This window comes from Cebus imitator, unplaced genomic scaffold, assembly GCF_001604975.1.
Source record: "Cebus imitator isolate Cc_AM_T3 unplaced genomic scaffold, Cebus_imitator-1.0 Scaffold64, whole genome shotgun sequence".
Classification (NCBI taxonomy): Eukaryota; Metazoa; Chordata; class Mammalia; order Primates; family Cebidae; genus Cebus; species Cebus imitator.
In genome coordinates, this window is record NW_016107379.1 from 3,575,743 (window position 1) to 3,593,388 (window position 17,646).

At 38.1% G+C, this 17,646-nt stretch overlaps 2 protein-coding genes across 7 annotated transcripts in view; one reads left to right on the forward strand and one right to left on the reverse strand.

Moving 5' to 3' along the window:
• The window catches only part of MRPS18C (mitochondrial ribosomal protein S18C), a 10,235-nt gene extending 8,976 nt beyond the window's left edge, over positions 1–1,259 (forward strand). For all 3 annotated transcript variants that reach the window (XM_017530249.2, XM_017530250.1, XM_037739167.1), the window contains 2 exons: positions 809–868; positions 957–1,259. In XM_017530249.2, coding sequence (XP_017385738.1) covers positions 809–868; positions 957–1,033 — 137 coding nt within the window. In that variant the 3' untranslated portion in view covers positions 1,034–1,259. The remainder of the gene's footprint in view (positions 1–808; positions 869–956) is intronic.
• Positions 775–17,646, reverse strand: part of ABRAXAS1 (abraxas 1, BRCA1 A complex subunit) — a 39,872-nt gene continuing 23,000 nt past the window's right edge. The window contains exons 2-9 of one of the 4 annotated variants that reach the window (XM_037739166.1): positions 16,912–16,948; positions 13,471–13,641; positions 12,608–12,674; positions 10,509–10,702; positions 9,350–9,469; positions 7,901–7,985; positions 3,669–3,783; positions 1,733–2,753 (exon numbers count right to left, since the gene is read on the reverse strand). In XM_037739166.1, the coding sequence (XP_037595094.1) occupies positions 2,320–2,753; positions 3,669–3,783; positions 7,901–7,985; positions 9,350–9,469; positions 10,509–10,657 (903 nt within the window). In that variant the 5' untranslated portion in view covers positions 10,658–10,702; positions 12,608–12,674; positions 13,471–13,641; positions 16,912–16,948 and the 3' untranslated portion in view covers positions 1,733–2,319. Of the gene's footprint in view, positions 2,754–3,668; positions 3,784–7,900; positions 7,986–9,349; positions 9,470–10,508; positions 10,703–12,607; positions 12,675–13,470; positions 13,642–16,911; positions 16,949–17,646 lie in introns of all 4 variants that reach the window. The other 3 variants (XM_017530248.2, XM_037739165.1, XM_037739164.1) reach the window with 3 other exon arrangements.

The following is a 17,646-nucleotide window of genomic DNA, read 5'->3' on the forward strand; positions in this document are numbered from 1 at the left end:
TTTTTTTTTTTGTTTGAGATGTAGTCTCACTCTGTTATCCAGGTTGGAGTACAGAGGCACAATCTCAGCTCAGTGCAACCTCTGCCTCCTGGGTTCAAGCAATTCTTATGCCCCAGCCTCCTGAATAGCTGGGATTACAGGCGCCTGGCTAATTTTTTATTTTCTGTAGAGACAGGGTTTTTCCATATTGGCCAGGCTGATGTTGAACTCCTGACCTCAGGTGATCTGCCTGCCTTGGCCTCCCAAAGGGCTGGGATTACAGGCATGAGCCACTGCACCCAACTCGACTTGTTTTTGTAGTTTTGTTTACATAGTGCCATATGTTGTTTTTGTGCTATAACAGCAGAGTTGAGTGATGGTGATAGAGACTGTATGGCCCACAAAACCTGCATTATTATTATTGTGGCCCTTGACAAAAATGATTTACCAATCCTTGACTTTAAAAATTGTTGTGAGGCCAGGCACTGTGGCTCACACCTGTAATCCCATCACTCTGAGAGGTCAAGGTGGTGGATCACCTGAGGTAAGGAGTTTAAGACCAGTCTGGCCAATATGGTGAAACCCTATCTCTACTAAAAATACAAAAAATTAGCTGGGCGTGGTGGCACATGCCCATAATCCCAGTTACTAAGGAGGCTGAGGCAGGAGAATTGCTTAAGCCTGGGCAGTGGAGGTTGCAGGGAGCCAAGATCATGCCACTGTACTCCAGCCTGGGTGACAGAGCAAGACTCTGTCTCAAAAAAAAAAAAAAAAAGTGAACTTTAAATACTGACATTTTTTATGAATAAGATTATTTTTTATTTTACAGGTCTTTGTGGGAAGAAACAGAAAGAAATCACAAAAGCAATTAAGAGAGCTCAAATATTGGGTAAGAAAGAGCACCTCAACAACTGAATTGAGTTAGCTGAAAGTTTGCTCGTTATGTTTTGTCAAGAACTTTACTTATCTCTTTACAGGGTTTATGCCAGTTACATACAAGGATCCTGCATATCTCAAGGACCCTAAAGTTTGTAATATCAGATATCGGGAATAAATTCTATCATGTTACCACCAATAAACTTACCTTACAATACATGGTTGTATGATGCTAATACTGACTCAAACCAACCTTTGGATAGAAGCGTTTCAGGAGTGAGGTAAGGTGTGACACTGCCCCTTCATACCAGTCAGTGTCCATTAAGCACATCACTTATTTAAAATGTTAACACTCATCACATTTTACATGTTGAATAAAAGCGGTTCTGTGTGATTGTCATTTATATCTGGTCCCCAAGTAGCTCATACAAAAATATACTGTTCAATTGAATGGAGTTAAAACTGCTCAGAATGATATTCGAACTAGCAAATCTAAGTATGCCTGGTTAAGCAATCTTCCCTTTGTAGAAATGTTACACTGGGACGGATAGTGGTGCTGTCATAGGAGGACAAAATACTCCTAGATAAGTCTATCCTCAAACCAGTAGTGTCTTTTACATAAAGAGATGATTTAGGCCTAACAGACATTGAATGTGATAGACATGTATGTATATATGTATCAGTTCTGAGTTCCCTGGCCTAACCCAAACACACTGGATTACCAGGCTTATACTGAACTCAAAATTATGGATTTGCTAAATTTCATGCAGAGGACTCTAAACTAGAGGAGAGATTACTGATTGTGTTGTGTTATAGTTGTGTAATAATTAATTAAGGCTGCCAAATTTAGCAAGTACAAATGTAGGACAAATTTAAATTTTAGATCATATTTTGCAAATTTATTGCATGGTATCCAGCATTTTATCTGGCAACTCTAGCCATAATGTGCTTATAAAAAATTATCACTTAAGAATTTTAATGACTTAGATAAATTTTCATATAAATTTCTTTCCACATTGTGAAAATAAGGCTATTCTTGCTTTTCCAATATTTTTCTTTTTTAATAGAGAGGGTTCACTACGTTGCCCACGCTGGTCTCTAACTCCTGGCCTCAATCAATCTTCCTGCCTTGTCTTCCCTCAGTGTTGGGATTACAGGTGTGAACCACTGTGCCTGGTCTTACACTTTTCCAATTCTAAAGAATGTGTCTGTGTAAGCCTTTCCCTCAACAACTTAGTGAAAGGTGAAAAAAGGTTTGGAAATAAAAGCATCTGATGTTTGAAAAAGTACTTTGTAAAATAAATGCACTAAGACTTAGCTGTATATTACTGCAAACAGGTGAACATAGTGAAAACAAATGAAATCTGTATTACTGCAAGTAGCTCAACATAGTAAAAACAATAGAAAAGTTTGGCTTTACACATCAGCCAAATTAAAAAAAAAACCCTTTTAAGGTTAAAAGGATCAAAATGTAGGAGACCGTGAATATTCATCAAAACCCTTCATCTTTTCAATCTCTTCATCTGTTTCGGGGCTGCTCATTTTCGATGCTTTTTCTTGGTTATTACCATCAGTATCTGTTTTAGATGGCTTGTCTTGTGTATCTAACAGCCGTGATCTCTTGAATTGCCATCTGTCATCTAAGTCTGAGGCTTTATGCTTAATCATTTGTGGTGTACTAGCTGGATTAGCTTCAGGAATGTCTGTGTGTTCTACCATTAAGGTCAGATTGTCTACTACATTGAGATGGTGGTGGTTGTTACAGTAACTTTTAGAAACATATCTATTTTTTAAAGACATAACACATGAATGAAGAAATTCAGAATCTGGAAAAAACGTCCGTAATGCTTGACAAAGAAAAATGTTCTCCTGAGGGTCTTTTTGGATGTTCTTCTCTCCTAAACAAAATAGAATAATAGTTCAACATATAACATTTCTTCTACAAAGCTTTTATAATTAACTATTTATAAGTAAAATTAAGTCAAAAAGATTTATTAACAGTTGTATCGAATTCTCTAAAGTGAGAATAACATATATAATTTTAAATTCTAATTTATACACCACAGTATTCTAAGATAAAATTGAAGTTGTGTTATTTCATGTCAGCAATATAGCTATTACATATTATGTTCTTTAAAAGCAAAGAAAGGGCAGAGTGCAGTGGCTCATGCCTATAATCCTGGCACTTTGGGAGGCTGAGGCGGGTGGATCACTTTAAGTTAGGAGTATAATACCAGCCTGGCTAACATGGTGAAACCCTGTCTTTATTAAAAATACAAAAAATGGGTGGGCATGGTGGTGGGTACCTGTAATCCCAGCTTTCTGGGAGGCTGAGGCAGGAAAATTGCTTGAACCCAGGAGGCAGAGGTTGCAGTGAGCTGGGATCATACCACTGCACTCCAACCTGTGTGACAGAGCGAGACTCCGTCTCAAAAACAAGATTAGTAATAAATAAAAAGCACAGAAAGGAGAGATGTGTTAATTTTTTTTTTTTTTTTTTTTTTTTTGAGAATAAGTCTGGCTCTGTCGCCCAGGCTAGAGTGCAGTGGCACAATCTTGGCTCACTGCAAACTCCGCCTCCCAGGTTCAAGGGATTCTCCCGCCTCAGCTTCCTGGGTAACTGGAATTACAGACTCGGGCCAGCATGCCTGGCTAATTTTTGTATTTTTAGTAGAGGTGGGGTTTCACCAGGTTGGCCAGGCTAGTCTTTAACTCCTGACCTTAAATGATCCACCGACCTTGGCCTCTCAAAGTGCTGGGATTATAGCCGTGAGCCACCGCGCTGGGCTGAGATGTGTTCATTTTTTACTTACGTGCTGCCTGAATCTGTGCTCGTCTCCTTTTTTCAATTTCTTGTTTTAATCTGTTTACATCCTTTACTAGTTTATCTACTGCTTGTTCACTGTCTTCCACTTTTTTGCATATACTCTGCAAAATAAAATAATTTAAGGGCATAAATAAGATTTCAAGCTCTGAACCAATACCATCTAGATTCACAAATAATATAAAATCATTGGTGGCATATAATGCCAAAAACTATTTGCTTTTATATAAATTTTATTTATTTTCTGGAGGACCTCAGTAACAAGCACTTGTAGGTTATAAACAAGGCTTATAGGTTATAAAATGCTTTTTCAGATGTAGTAACTTCTCATTTATACAGTTTTTTTTTTTTATCATGCCAGTTATTTCGTTGAAAATACACAGAAATGAACTGAAATATTAACTCATGGGCCAGGCGTGATGTCTCACACCTGTAATCTTAGCACTTTGGGAGGCTGAGGTAGGCAGATTGCCTTAGCTCAGGAGTTCAAGACCAGCCTGGGCAACATGGTAAAACCCCATTTCTACTAAAAACATAAAAAATTATTCAGGTGTGGTGATGCATGATTGTAGTCCCAGACACTTGGGAGGCTGAGACATGTGAATTGCCTGAGCCCAGCAGGCGGGGGTTGCAGTGAGCCGAAATTGCGCCACTGCACTCTAGCCTGGGCGATACAGTGAGACCTCCTCAAAAATAAAGGAAAAAATTTAACTCACTTTGAAACAAAAAATACAGATGCATACATTTAACACTAAGAAACAGTAAGTAAAAACAAAGTGACTGTATCTTACTATTATGAAAGGATACTATTGAAGACTTTTTTCCTGTAAGAGAAACTACTTTTGAAAAGCAGACCAATTCTGCCTGTCTTTAGTTTTAAAAGTATGAATACTGGCCCAAGTGTGGTGGCTCATTGCCTGTAATCCTAGCACTTTGGGAAGTCGAGATGGGTGGATCACCTGAGCTCAGGAGTTTGAGACCAGCCTGGGCAACGTGGCGAAACCCCGTCGCTGTTGAAATACAAAAAAAATTAGCCAGGTGTGGAGGTGTGTGCCTGTAGTCCCAGCTACTCAGGAGGCTGAGGCAGCAGAATTACTTGAACCTGGGAGGCGAAGGTTGCAGTGAGCTGAGATCGCGCCATTGCACTCCAGCCTGGGAGACAGAACAAGACTCTGTCTCAAAAAATTTTAAAAAGTATGCATACCAATAATCTTTGACCCCATAATTCCATTTGGGAATGTATTTTAATAACAACAAAAATCTACATAAGATGATGTTTCTTAGTATAACATGGAACAACTGGGGAAGGGGAGAATATTAAAAAAAAACAACAAAACTTATTTCCAATTATAGGGTAATAGCTGTTTGCCTGTTTTAGTGGATACTTTTTAGGATGTCTGCCAAGCCTACTTTTTATGAACATTTTTGCCCTGACATAACAGTTTGCCGGTAACCTCTGTACCCACCTTTCACCCTAGCTGACCCAAGTAGAAACAATTAGATTCTTGCCTGGCAATTTGAAGGTATTACATAGCCAACTGGAAAATCCTATGTTCTAAAAGAGATCTAAATGAAGGAACTGTGGGTTGGCTGTTCTCTGCCCTGCAAGTGGATGAAGAAACAAAAAGGTCTGGAAGGATAGCAATGTGCAGAAACAGAAAGTTCTATTGGCATTCTAGCTCCTGGTTCCAATTCCTTACTAGAGTTCAACTGCTTTCTGTCTATAGTTCCTATGATATACCTCTACATTCCCTATTTTAGCCCAAGTTGGTTTTTTTGTTTTTTTTTTGAGACGGACTCTCGCTCTGTTGCCAGGCTGAAGTGCAGTGGCACAATCTTGGCTCACTATAACCTCCACCTCCCGGGTTCAAGCAATTCTCCTGCCTCAGCCTCCCAAGTAGATGGGACCACAGGCACATGCCACCACATCCAGCTAATTTTTGTATTTTTAGTAGAGACGGGTTTTACTATGTTGGCCAGGATGGTCTAGATCTCTTAGCCTCATGATCCACCCACCTCGGCCTCCCAAAGTGCTGGGATTACAGGGGTAAGCCACCACGCCTTGCCCCAAATTGGTATTTTTCCGTAACACTGCTCTATTAAATATACTGCCATTAAAAATAAAGAGGACGGGCATGGTGGCTTACACCTGTAATCCCAGCACTTTGGGAGGCAGAGGTGGGCAGATCACCTGAGGTCAGGAGTTTGAGACCAGCCTGGCCAACACATTGAAGATTTTTTTTCTGTCTCTACTAAAATACAAAACAGCCTGGCATAGTGGTGGGTGCCTGTAATCCCAGCTGCTCAGGAGGCTGAGGCAGGAGAATTGCTTGAACCCAGGAGGCGGAGGTTGCAGTGAGCTGAGATCATGCCACTGCACTCCAGTCTGGGCAACAAAGTGAGACTCCGTCTNAAAAAAAAAAAAAAAAAAAAAAAAAATTAACAATATATAGAAACAGGAACAATTTTTGATGTATCAAGTTTTTAAAAAATCATGACACAAAGTTAGGTCACCATGACTGTCAACTATATCAAAGTATACATATATTAAGGAAAAACTGGAGCACAAGGCAGAATGAAAATAATTATGTTAAAATGGTGAGATTCCAGGCTAGGCATGGTGGCTCATGCCTGTAATCCCACTACTTTGGGAGGCCAAGGAGGGTGGATTGTTTGAGCTCAGGGGTTGGAGACCAGCGTGGGAACATGGTGAAACCCTGTCTCCACAAAGTACAAAAAATCAGCTGGGCGTGGTGGTGCACATCTGTGGTCTCAGCTACTCTGGAGGCTGAGAGAAGAGGATCACTTGAGCTCACGAAGTGGAGGCTGCAATGAGCTGAGATTGTGCCACTGCACTACAGTGGGTAATAGAGCAAGACACTGTCTCAAAAAAATAAAGAAGATGGTGAGATTCTGGATGTTTCTACCATCTAAAATTCCTGTAGCATTCATATGAACGAATAGTATAATATGAATCAAAATGTTTCAAATGCTTTTCTGTTAGTGTGCTCTACTGATGAGTATGGTAGCCATGGAAATATACTCCTCAGATCTCCAATTGGGGGAAGCATAGCTGACTTAGCCCCAGCTTTGGATGTACCACTGTGTTCGCTCTTAAGCCACCCTGGGCTGTTCCTAGCCAATGACTGAGCACAGTGCAGGTATTAGTGCATGTCCGTGCCTACAGAACAATTTTGGGGCAACTTTGCTCAAGGATTCCCCATCAGCCTAGTGGAAATTTCTTAAAATGGCACTGCTGTCTGAGACTCTTTCTAACCACGTGTCCTGTTATCCCCATCTCCTTTCTCAGGGGTCAGACTTGCAGTGTTTTCTAAAGGCTCTTCCTGCCTCTTTTTGCTTCCTCTTTATCCTTCTCAGGCCCAATAAATCTCCTGCACTTATAATCCCCATCTTGACATCTAGTTCTCAAAGGACCTGAACTGACTCATGAGATAGAACTTAACACTGTTGTATTGTTCCCAAGTATACTTCCCTCTATTCTGTAAGAAGGATTACATATCCCTGCCTATTACCATGTGATGTGTTCAGGCCAATGCAATGCTGAGTGGAAGTGACATGGTTGTTTTAAGCAAAGTTTTAAGAGCTGTTTTGAATTTCCACTAGCTTTCTTACTCTTTGCCTTATGCCATGAGAACATATCCCAAATAAGGGCTACTCCTTTTCCCTGGATCTTGGATGAAGATGACATTCAGAAAAGGAGTAGAGCTACAGCCAAGATATAACGTTAGCAAGACCAAACCATGGTTGTTGTAAGCCAGAGACTGCAATCTTTGTTACTACAGCTAAAGAAATACATCTCAGTCAATGAAGCTAAAGAAATAACATCTCGTTCAACAAGGGACAGCATCTATGATGGGGTCACAAGATTATAATGGAGCACATATAGAAAGCTGATATATAGCACTTGATATTGGCATTACAGATCAAATAGGGTAAATGATTGATATTCAGTAATGACTTGGGGACATGTGAAACTATAAGTAAAAATACATATACTATATAGGTTTATGTAAGTATATGATATTTGCACAATGATAAAACTGCCTAATAATACATTTCTCAGAAGGTATACCCCTCATTAAGTAACTCATAACTGTATTAATCTAATCAAGATGTCAGGTTATCCCTAAAAATTGTAAATCATTAATTTGATATCAACTCTATCTAGAAGTGGTTGAAGTGTTTGATATGTTAACTTACCTTTAATTCCTCTTGTAATGAAGCATACATTTCATTTATCTTATGTACCTCCTTCAAGGATCCATCTTCTTCAAAAAATTTAGAGCTGTAAAAAATTACCACTTCCTCAGGCAAATACACAAAACATTTTAATGATAAGGTGAAAAACTTATTCGTAGTCAAGGAGCAAATGGAAGATTCTTTTTAGTGGTTTTGTAGGAACCATAATTTTGTCAATCTCTGTGTATACAGAAAAACCAACCACAAAACCTACTTCATTGATCTTCACATTAGCAAACTTTTTAGTCTCCTAAGTACTATTGCCAGGTATCCCAAAAAGGCGAGGATGGAGGAAGATTGCATAAAAATAGATAAAAATTGAAGGAAGAGGCTGGGTGTGGTGGCTCATGTCTGTAATCCTAGCACTTTGGGAGGCCAAGTTGGGTGGATCACCTGAGGTCAGGAGTTCAAGACCAGCCTGGCCAACATGGTGAAACCCCATCTTAGAAAAAAAAAAAAAAATGAAGAAAGGAAAAAAAGGTCTCTTTACTGGCAATGGGAACCAGAGTCAATTTTTAAAAATATTTTACTGAATTTAAGTTACCATTAATTGAATGAGGCATCATTATTTTATGATCCATGAAGGAAAAAAGTAATTCGAAGAAGGCATGATTTGTAAGACATCCCAATTTCAGAGATAAATATGAAAAATGTGCATCTGAGAATCAATGAAATATGGTATTCAGCTTTTATACTGCTAGCACTGTGGGGACACAAAAGTAAGTAAAACCTAAGTCCTTATTCTTTTTTTTTTCCCTTTTTTTTTTTTTTTTTGACAACAATCAAGACTTTCCATTCAGTAACAAGGTCCTTATTCTCATAAAGTTTACACTCTAGTAGGTATCCTGTAGGACCAATGTTGCTGTTTTTGACATTACTTCCTTAATGGCCACAAAAAAAGTTGTATCTAAGCAGCCTATCGTGTGACCGAGTCTTGGCTAAAGTCTGATTTTTACAAATACCTGATTTCATACCTTTAATCTGAACCACTGCCTTAGAAAATTATAATTTTTAGGCTATATACTTATTCTAATCTAAAATAGATATGTTAAACTTTACAGGACATGCAACAAGTTCCTCTCACTATTTTTTTTTTCTCTTAATTTTTTTGTAGAGATGGGGTTTTGCTCTATTGCCCAGGCTGGTCTCCAACTCCTAAACTCAAGTGATCCTCCTGCCTCAGCCACTGGAATGGCAGATGTGAGCCACCAGGCCTGGACTAACCACAACCTTTTTTGTATCTTGTAAGTAGACAAGTACTAAGAGGAATAGGGGAAGGTAAAAACACCCTAGTTTACTTGAATAATGGATTAGTTTTCCCTTTCATTTTTATTCTGCTGTTGTTTGAGAAATAAGAAAATTAATTTCAAAGATGAATATACGTTTTGTGAGAAAGCAGTTGAATCTTACCTGTGTGTTTGTACTGCTCGGCTAAAACCAGTGGACATACAGGAACCTGCTACAGTTTTATAACCTAGTTGTTCAGACATGCCCAGATTGGCAACCACTAAAGGTACCCTGTGAAAAAGTCTGACAAAATAAAACTTTAGAGTATAAATTTAGAATGCAGAGAAAGATTAGTGTCTAACTGCTAGAATAGACTACTTGTCCCTTGCAAAATTAAAAAAACACACTCCCCAACCCATTCTTTACTATTTATCCAAAATATAATTTACTGACTTGAGACAACTGGTTTTTGTTTGTTTTTTGAGACAGGGTCTCACTCTCTTGCCCAGGCTGCAGTGCAGTGGTGTGATCACAGCTCAATGCAGCTTCAACTTCCTGGACTCAAGCATTCCTCTTGCCTCAGCCTCCTAGGAAGCTGGGACTACAGGTGCCCATCACCACACTCGGCTAATTTTTAAGATTTTTGAAGCAATGAGGTCTCTTTATGTTGCCCAGTGATCCTCTTACCTTGGCCTCCCAAAGTGCTGGGATTACAGGCGTGAGTCACCACACTGGGCCCAGATGGCATGTAAAGCTGTGAAATGTGCTTAGTATAATGGTGTGGAAAAACAGTTTAACGGCTCCTTTGATTAGTACACATATAAATAAGGCAGTATTAATGTTGAGATTTACCCTATCTTACATGAACAATAAAATTATCCTTAGTTGGTACTCTTTTAACTTAATTCTCACATTCCATGAAAATGTAGTTTCCTATATACAGCCTGTGGGGGGTCCCTGGTTAGACTCATTTTAGTGTACCATTAAGAACTACTTTGTTTCTTTGCTCAGTTATAGAAAAGCTGCTCAAGTATCTAGGCTTAAATTCTAAATTATATCCTTTATCAATATAAAACAATTTTTTTTCCACGTTAAATAGTAAATAAGAGCAAATCCCCTTCAGTGCCAGAATACAAGTCATCATTCCACATTGGGCTCCTAATTTCCTTATCTGACCTTTATTTTCCTACCTATAATTAACAGATGGTAAGATCTACTTCTGAGGGTTATCGTGACAATCTGATGTGACAATATATGAAAACACTTTGTAAGCGGCAAAAAGTACGAAATAATAGGTATATTTTTCTAATAGTTTAACAGCCAGTGACTGGCCAATATTTACCCTTTTTGAGGTTTATATAAGGCATGTTCCAGTCGATGAGTAGAGCAGCTTTCTGTTATTATACTTGGTGTTAACAGCAGAAAAACAAGGTCTTGGTTTGAAAAATGCTCCTGCAAGTTTTTGTGAAGCAGCCTCTCTCTAAAAGTCATGATCTGATCTGAATGACGACGGAATTTGTACCAACCCACCACATTCTGAAATACAGGAAAAAAAGGATATACATCTTAATAGTTACAATTATATGTCTTACTATTATAATTAAAACAACCTTAAAATGGCTAATTATTTAGATTTGGGGCATATATAAACAAAGAATACACTTTCCCATATGCTTTACTTTTGTAAAATATACAAACTGACTTACTTTCCATGCATTTAAAAGGCTATAATTTTGATCAATATAGATTAAAAGGAAGAATTAAATTCTTGACTTCCTTTAGTTTCTTTTACAGCATTTGCTATCTTGCAATCTTAATCTTTAGTCAAAATTTAAATGAACGAAATATCAATGCCATTGACTCACTTAAAAGGCAATCACTCCCTGAAAATAAATTGATTGCCTGTATGGATATCTGGTTTGTTAAGTAAGTTAACCCGAACCCTACAGCTTTTACCTAAAATTTATATGGGAATGATATCACCTACCCGACAAAGTAGGTTTCAAGGTTAAGATCACATGAAAGAGTTTTGTAAACTACAACATACTAAGCGAATGTGTTAATATTACTAAACCTTTAAGTCAGAAAATAATTCTCCTTTACTTAGGACAAAGAGAAAAGCAACTGCTTTGCTTAGAGATCTGTGAGTTTCAGCAACTAAATTTTATATTTGCACATTTAAATTGAGGAAATTAAAGTTGGTTTTTAAAAACAAGGCATTTTTACAGGTATATTTTTAAATACTCAAATAATAATTGGGAAAAAGAAAACCAAGCATTTTCAGCTAAACATGTTTTTTGAAAGAAACATCTTTCAATGAATCTATTTTTCTTTTCTTTTCTTTTTTTTTTTTTTTTTTGAGACAGAATTTCGCTCTTCTTGCCCAGGCTGGAGTGCAATGGCACGATCTTAGCTCACTGCAACCTCCACCTCCCAGGTTCAAGCGATTCTCCTGCCTCAGCCTCCCAAGTAGCTGAGATTACAGGCATGCATCACCACACCTGGCTAATTTTGTATTTTTAGTAGAGATGGGGTTTCTCTCCATGTTGATCAGGCAGGTCTTGAACTCCCAACCTCAGGTGATCTGCCTGCCTCAGCCTCCCAAAGTGCTGGGATTACAGGCTTGAGCCACTGTGCCTGGCCTCTATTTTTATTTTCAAATCAGAGAGTTTTCAGAGAAAAAGTAGTGCCTTGAAAAAATTTTGTGTTTGGGGAAAAAATCCATTTTGATTATTCAACAACTTTTAACCAAACATGAAGTATGTTGCAGAGGATTCAAATTCAGGGCTATATAGGAAACATCCCTGCAGTATCTATCAAAAATAATAACTGAGGCTGGGCATGGTGGCTCATACCTGTAATCCCAGCACTTTGGGAGGCTGAAGCAGGCAGATTACCTGAGGTCAGAAGTTCAAGATCAGCCTGGACAACATGGTGAAACCCCATCTCTACTAAAAACACAAAAATGAGCCAGGTGTGGTGGTGGGCAACTGTAATCCTAGCTACTTGGGAGGCTGAGGCAGGAGAATTGCTTGAGCCTGGAGGTAGAGGTGAGATCAGGCCACTGCACTCCAGCCTGGGTGACAAGTGTGTGACTCCGTCTCAAAAAAACAAACAAAAAAATCAAAAACTGCAGCTAAGTAAAATAACAAACTGTTTAGGCCATAGAATAAATGATAGCGCCAAGGGGTATGGTGGAAATATAAGAGAAAGAGATCAATGTTAATTATAATAGTCAAGATAATAAAATTAATATTTTTAATTACTAGTTTTATTTTCAGAGCAACTCCTTTGAATTTCTGGGAAGATCAAGCCTTTTCTTACCTACTTTACAGGATACCATGATGTCAAACACCACTTAAAAATTTTAACAAAGTGCTGTGTGTTTTTAAGAACCAAAAATAATGCAGATAACACCAAAAATGGAAGATGAGAGAATACCTTTTTGACATTTGATAATATTTTCTTCAGTGCTTGCTCACTTACTTCGCCTGAAGAATTATAAAAGCTGTAAAAGCCAAAATTAAAGGTATTTCAGAATACACTAAAAATATAAAGAATGTTATTAGTATTTTAAATTTTAGTTATTCCTAACCCAAACTACCCAAAGTTCATATATCTGTTTGGCTGTCAGATGAAGTCCTAAAATAAATAGTAGAGAAAGTACTCAAATTGACTTGAAGTGATAGAAACATAGTCCATAAAGCAACGAAAAGTAAAAAGGAATAACTTAAGAGACAAATTTGGAGAATCACTTTTTTTGAACCTAAAACAATAAACTATCCATGAAATACAGGTATTAAAATGTAAGTTCACATAGCCAGTTCACAATTCAATCATTTTACTCATTTATATTTTTTACAACATTGATACATACAAAAGAATGTATAACCAGTAATAAAGCACAATAACAAAAGGGCAATTTATTCACTGCTAGTTACAAAAGCTATGTATTTTGGGAGGTGGCTGGACTTTTCGGGGTGGGGGAAGGAAATAGGTTTTGCTTTAGAATAGTAGTCTTTGCTCAGGAGTTGGAATATCCAAGATGTAGGAAGAATCAAAAGATAATTCTAAAAGATTCTATTTCCAGGCCAGGCGTGGAGGCTCATGCCTATAATCCCAGCATTTTGGGAGGCCAAGGCAGGTGGATCACAAGGTCAGGAGTTCAAGACCATCTTGACCAACATGGTGAAACCCCATTTCTAAAAATAAAATAAATAAATAAATAAATAAAAAAGATTCTACTTCCAGCTTTCTTTCCTTTCCAATAACAGAGACTACAAATAATATTTTCTTCTTTTTACCATTCATTAAGATCAACAATATTTTCTATGATGGTGAAATATGTTATGCAAAATCCTTTATAAATAATTTTTGGCAGGGCATGGTGGCTCACCACTTTGGGAGGCTGAGGCAGGTGGATGGTGTGAGCCCAGAAGTTCGTGACTATCCTGGGCAACGTAGCAAAACCTCATCTACAAAAAAATACAAAAATTAGCTGGGGGGTGGTGGTGTGTGCCTGTAATCCCAGTTTCTAGGGAGAGGGAGGTGGGAGGATCACTTGAGCCTGAGAGGCAGAGTTTGTAAAAGTAACATGAGATGACACTACTGTACTCCAGCCTGGGCAACAGAGCAGACTGTGTTGTCTATTTATATTTACAATATTTTGTCTACTTACAGTTCCAATGTGAAAATACAAGAAATTCTCTAAATACAAGAATTTATTCCTATATTTTCCCAGAATAGTCCACTTCTGAGCTCCTCAAATCGGAGAATAAAGCAGTATATTAGGGTAAGATTAACAACAGGATATAGCTACATACCAGGTTTAAAAAAAAAGAAACAATAGGATAACAGTGTACATCATCTGTGGAAGCACTAGGTTTATGTGAAGTTTCTGGGGAGAAGATGAAAGGGGTGGTATTTTATGTAGAAACTGATATGCAGAATTCATGTCAATTGCCTAATTATTTTTGAGACAGGGTCTCACGCTCTTTCATCTGGGCTGGAGTGCAGTGGTGTGATCTAGGCTCACTGAAGCCTTGACCTCTGCCCTCAAGCGGTCCTTTCACATCACTTTCCCTACTAACTGAGACTACATGTCACCATGCCCAGCTAGCTTTTTGTATTTTTTGTAGAGGGAGTTTTGCCATGTTACCCAGGCTGGTCTCCAACTCCCTGAGCTCAAGCGATCTACCCACCCACACCTTGGCCTCCCAAAGTGCTGGAATTATAGGCATGAGCCACCATGACCCGCCTGCATAAGTTTTAAAAAACTGACTTTAAGTTTCAGAAGTTGGGCACTGTGACTCACACCTGTAATCCCAGCACTTTGGGAGGCTGAGGTGGGTGGATCACTTGAGGTCAGGGGTTCGAAACCAGTCTGGACAGCATGGTGAAACCCTATCTCTAAATACAAAAAAAAAAAAAAAAATTATCCAGGCGTGGTAGTGCATGCCTGTAGTCCTGACTAACCCATGAGGCTGAGGCGGGAGAATGGCTGGAATGTCGGAGTTGGGAGGTTGCAGTGAACTGAGATCACACCACTGCACTCCAGCCTGGCCGATAGAGCGAGGCCTTGTCTGAAAAAAAAAAGAAAAAAAAAAGAAAAAAAATATATGTACACTGAGTTTCAGTAGGCCAGTACTTCCTCCAGAATTCTGAGGTAACCAAATCAGTGTATTTCAGTTGAAAAGTTTGATTCACAATGTATTTAGCACAGGGTTAAACTTTTTGTGAAGGACTGTATAGAAAATATTTCAGGCTTTGACAGCCACATCCAGTCTCTATTGCATATTTTTCCTCTTTGTTTTACAACCCTTAAAAATATAATGAACAGTCTTAGATCCAGGGCCATATAAAAACACGTCATGAGGCTCTATTTTAGCAACCCCTGTATTAGAGCAGGAAGAGGAAGAAACTGCATAGTATGATGATGGATTAGAGCTCGAGAAATCCTTATTTTTCTAGTTTGTGCTCTACCATTAACTAGATCTGTGGCCTTGGTTAAATCATGAACTTTTCAGGCCTATTCTTGTGTTGTTTAATGAAGTATGTAGTTATTTTCTGAATGAGAGGTATTTCACATGTCTCTCCTAATGCTGTCCCCGCCCTGTGTGCGCCCCCACCCCGCCCAACTATGTAAGAAGAGCTAAAAGGCTCAGGCACTGGTTTCTCATCACTTAGATGGTTTCTTCAGGTCTTAGCCTCTACTAAGTTGGTCTAATCATTAATGTGGTTGAAAAAGATACTTAATCACTTTTCACTCTTCCTTTAAATCCTTTACTGGTCCACAAGATCCTTCAATAAAGTCCTTTTTATGAGTATCCACTAAGAATTCCTCAGTCATCTAAAAAATATTTTTGTATATCCATTACACATATGGCAGTATAGGAGCTGTACCTTTTCCTGGCATAGCAATTTAAGGCCACACTAAGCTCCTTTATTCTGCTATTGCCTACAGTTATTTCTCACTTTAACCATATGCTCCACTGTAATTCTTATACAACTTCAAAGATGTATACAGTAGACATTCTGTAAGATAGTTATACTGATTTTTCTTTTCTTTTTTTTGGAGACAGGGTCTTGCTCTGTCATCCAGACTGGAGTGCAGTGCCATGACCTCACTTCACTGTAGCTCTGTCTCCTGAGCTCAAGTGATCTTCCTGTCTCAACTTTCCTAGTAGCTGGGACTACAGATGCATGCCACCATTCCTGGCTAATTTTTGTAATTTTAGTGGAGACAGTATTTCATCATGTTGCCCAGGCTGTTTGTGCTGATTTTTCTTGTGTGATCTATATAAATCATAAAACCATTTCATTAAAACTATACCATGCTATGGTTACATGATTACATGTGTTTGCTTTGTGAAATTCATTCGTGTACTTTTCTATGTGTATGTTATACTCAATAAAAAGCTAAAAAATATACAATGCATTATCGCTAACAGTACTATGACTATCTGTAGGACTGAATGCAAGTTTTCACCCTAGAAAAGCAATAGGAAATGGGTTAAAGAACATAACCAGCTGAATGCATGGCTTACACCTGTAATCCCAGCATTTTGGGACACCAAGGAAGGAGGATGGCTTGAGCTCAGGAGTTTGAGATCAGCCTAGGCAACATGGCCAAAAATACAAAAATCAGCTGGGTGTGGTGGCTGATGCCTGTGGTCCCAGCTACTTAAGAGGCTGAGGTGGGGAGGGTCACCTGAGCCCAGAAGGTCAAGGCTGCAGTGAGCCATGACTGCACTACTGTACTCCAGCCTGGGTGACAGAGAACCTGTCTCAAAAAGAAAAACAAAGAACATAACCAGCCAACAGACAAAAGATAACACTAAAAAAGACAGTAAGTGAGAAACAAGTTGCTAAAATATGCTGGAATAAAAGGGTAGAAAAAAGGGCTGCTATTGATAATGTACAAGAACACCTCACTTACTGAATTTATAATATGCAATGAGGTGACTGGGTGTGCGAAGGAAAAGCAATCCTCAAGGTAAACTGGTACCTGGGAAAGGTAATGAAGATCAGCTTAAAGTAATATAAATACAGAGAAGAACTACTAGGATTGACAATGCACAAGTGATTTTTCAGCTATTTTAAAAAACCTTTCCATTCTAATCAGTACCACCATGCATAGCTGATAATTAAGACAATCTGTTAGTTTTAAAAACTATTTCACCTGCAGAGAGTAAGTAATTTACACAATGGATCATTTACTTACTCTTACTAGCACTACTACTTACCTAAAAAGCTGATAGCATGGAATATATTTCTGAATGTCTGGGGGAAAAAAAAAGGATTTTTAGTTATTACATTAATTCAATTAACGATCATTTGAATAATACATATTGAGCCTTTACCTCATGCTAGGAAGTACTTTACCACTGATTATCTGATTTTTAACCTCAGAAAAAATCTGAAACATATACTATCATTATTCCCCTTTCAAAGATGATATAACAGGCCAACAGAGATAAGTGGCTTGCCCAATCCAGTGGTAGGGCCGGAGTTCAAAACCCAGAGCCTTATCTGGAACCACAACGCTATAATTCCTCTAAATAATGGTCTAATAACTCCAACACAAAAGATAAATTCAAAGTTGCCACATTTTTGCTGAGATCTAAAAAGGCTGTGTTCTAAATTTACCCAATTAATAAAATTACCTGCTAAAGGAATTGAAAATGATGAAAATCTCCTTAACCGAAGCAATGGAAGAATATGTTGATCTTGGATTTTACCTGTTTAAACATCTGTGAGAATCCAACATTCAAAATAATTTGAGCAAATACCTTAGAGCTTAGCACTGTACCTAATACCACAATGTAGTTCCACAGTAAACATTTGCTTAATTAAATCAAATACCCAGACGCATGTTAGATACTTTGGGTAGCATACTAATGCTCTAAGGGCTTGCTTTTACTTTTTAATTTTTTAAAAATAATCTTATATTGCTATAAAGGACTTGATTTTTTTTTTTT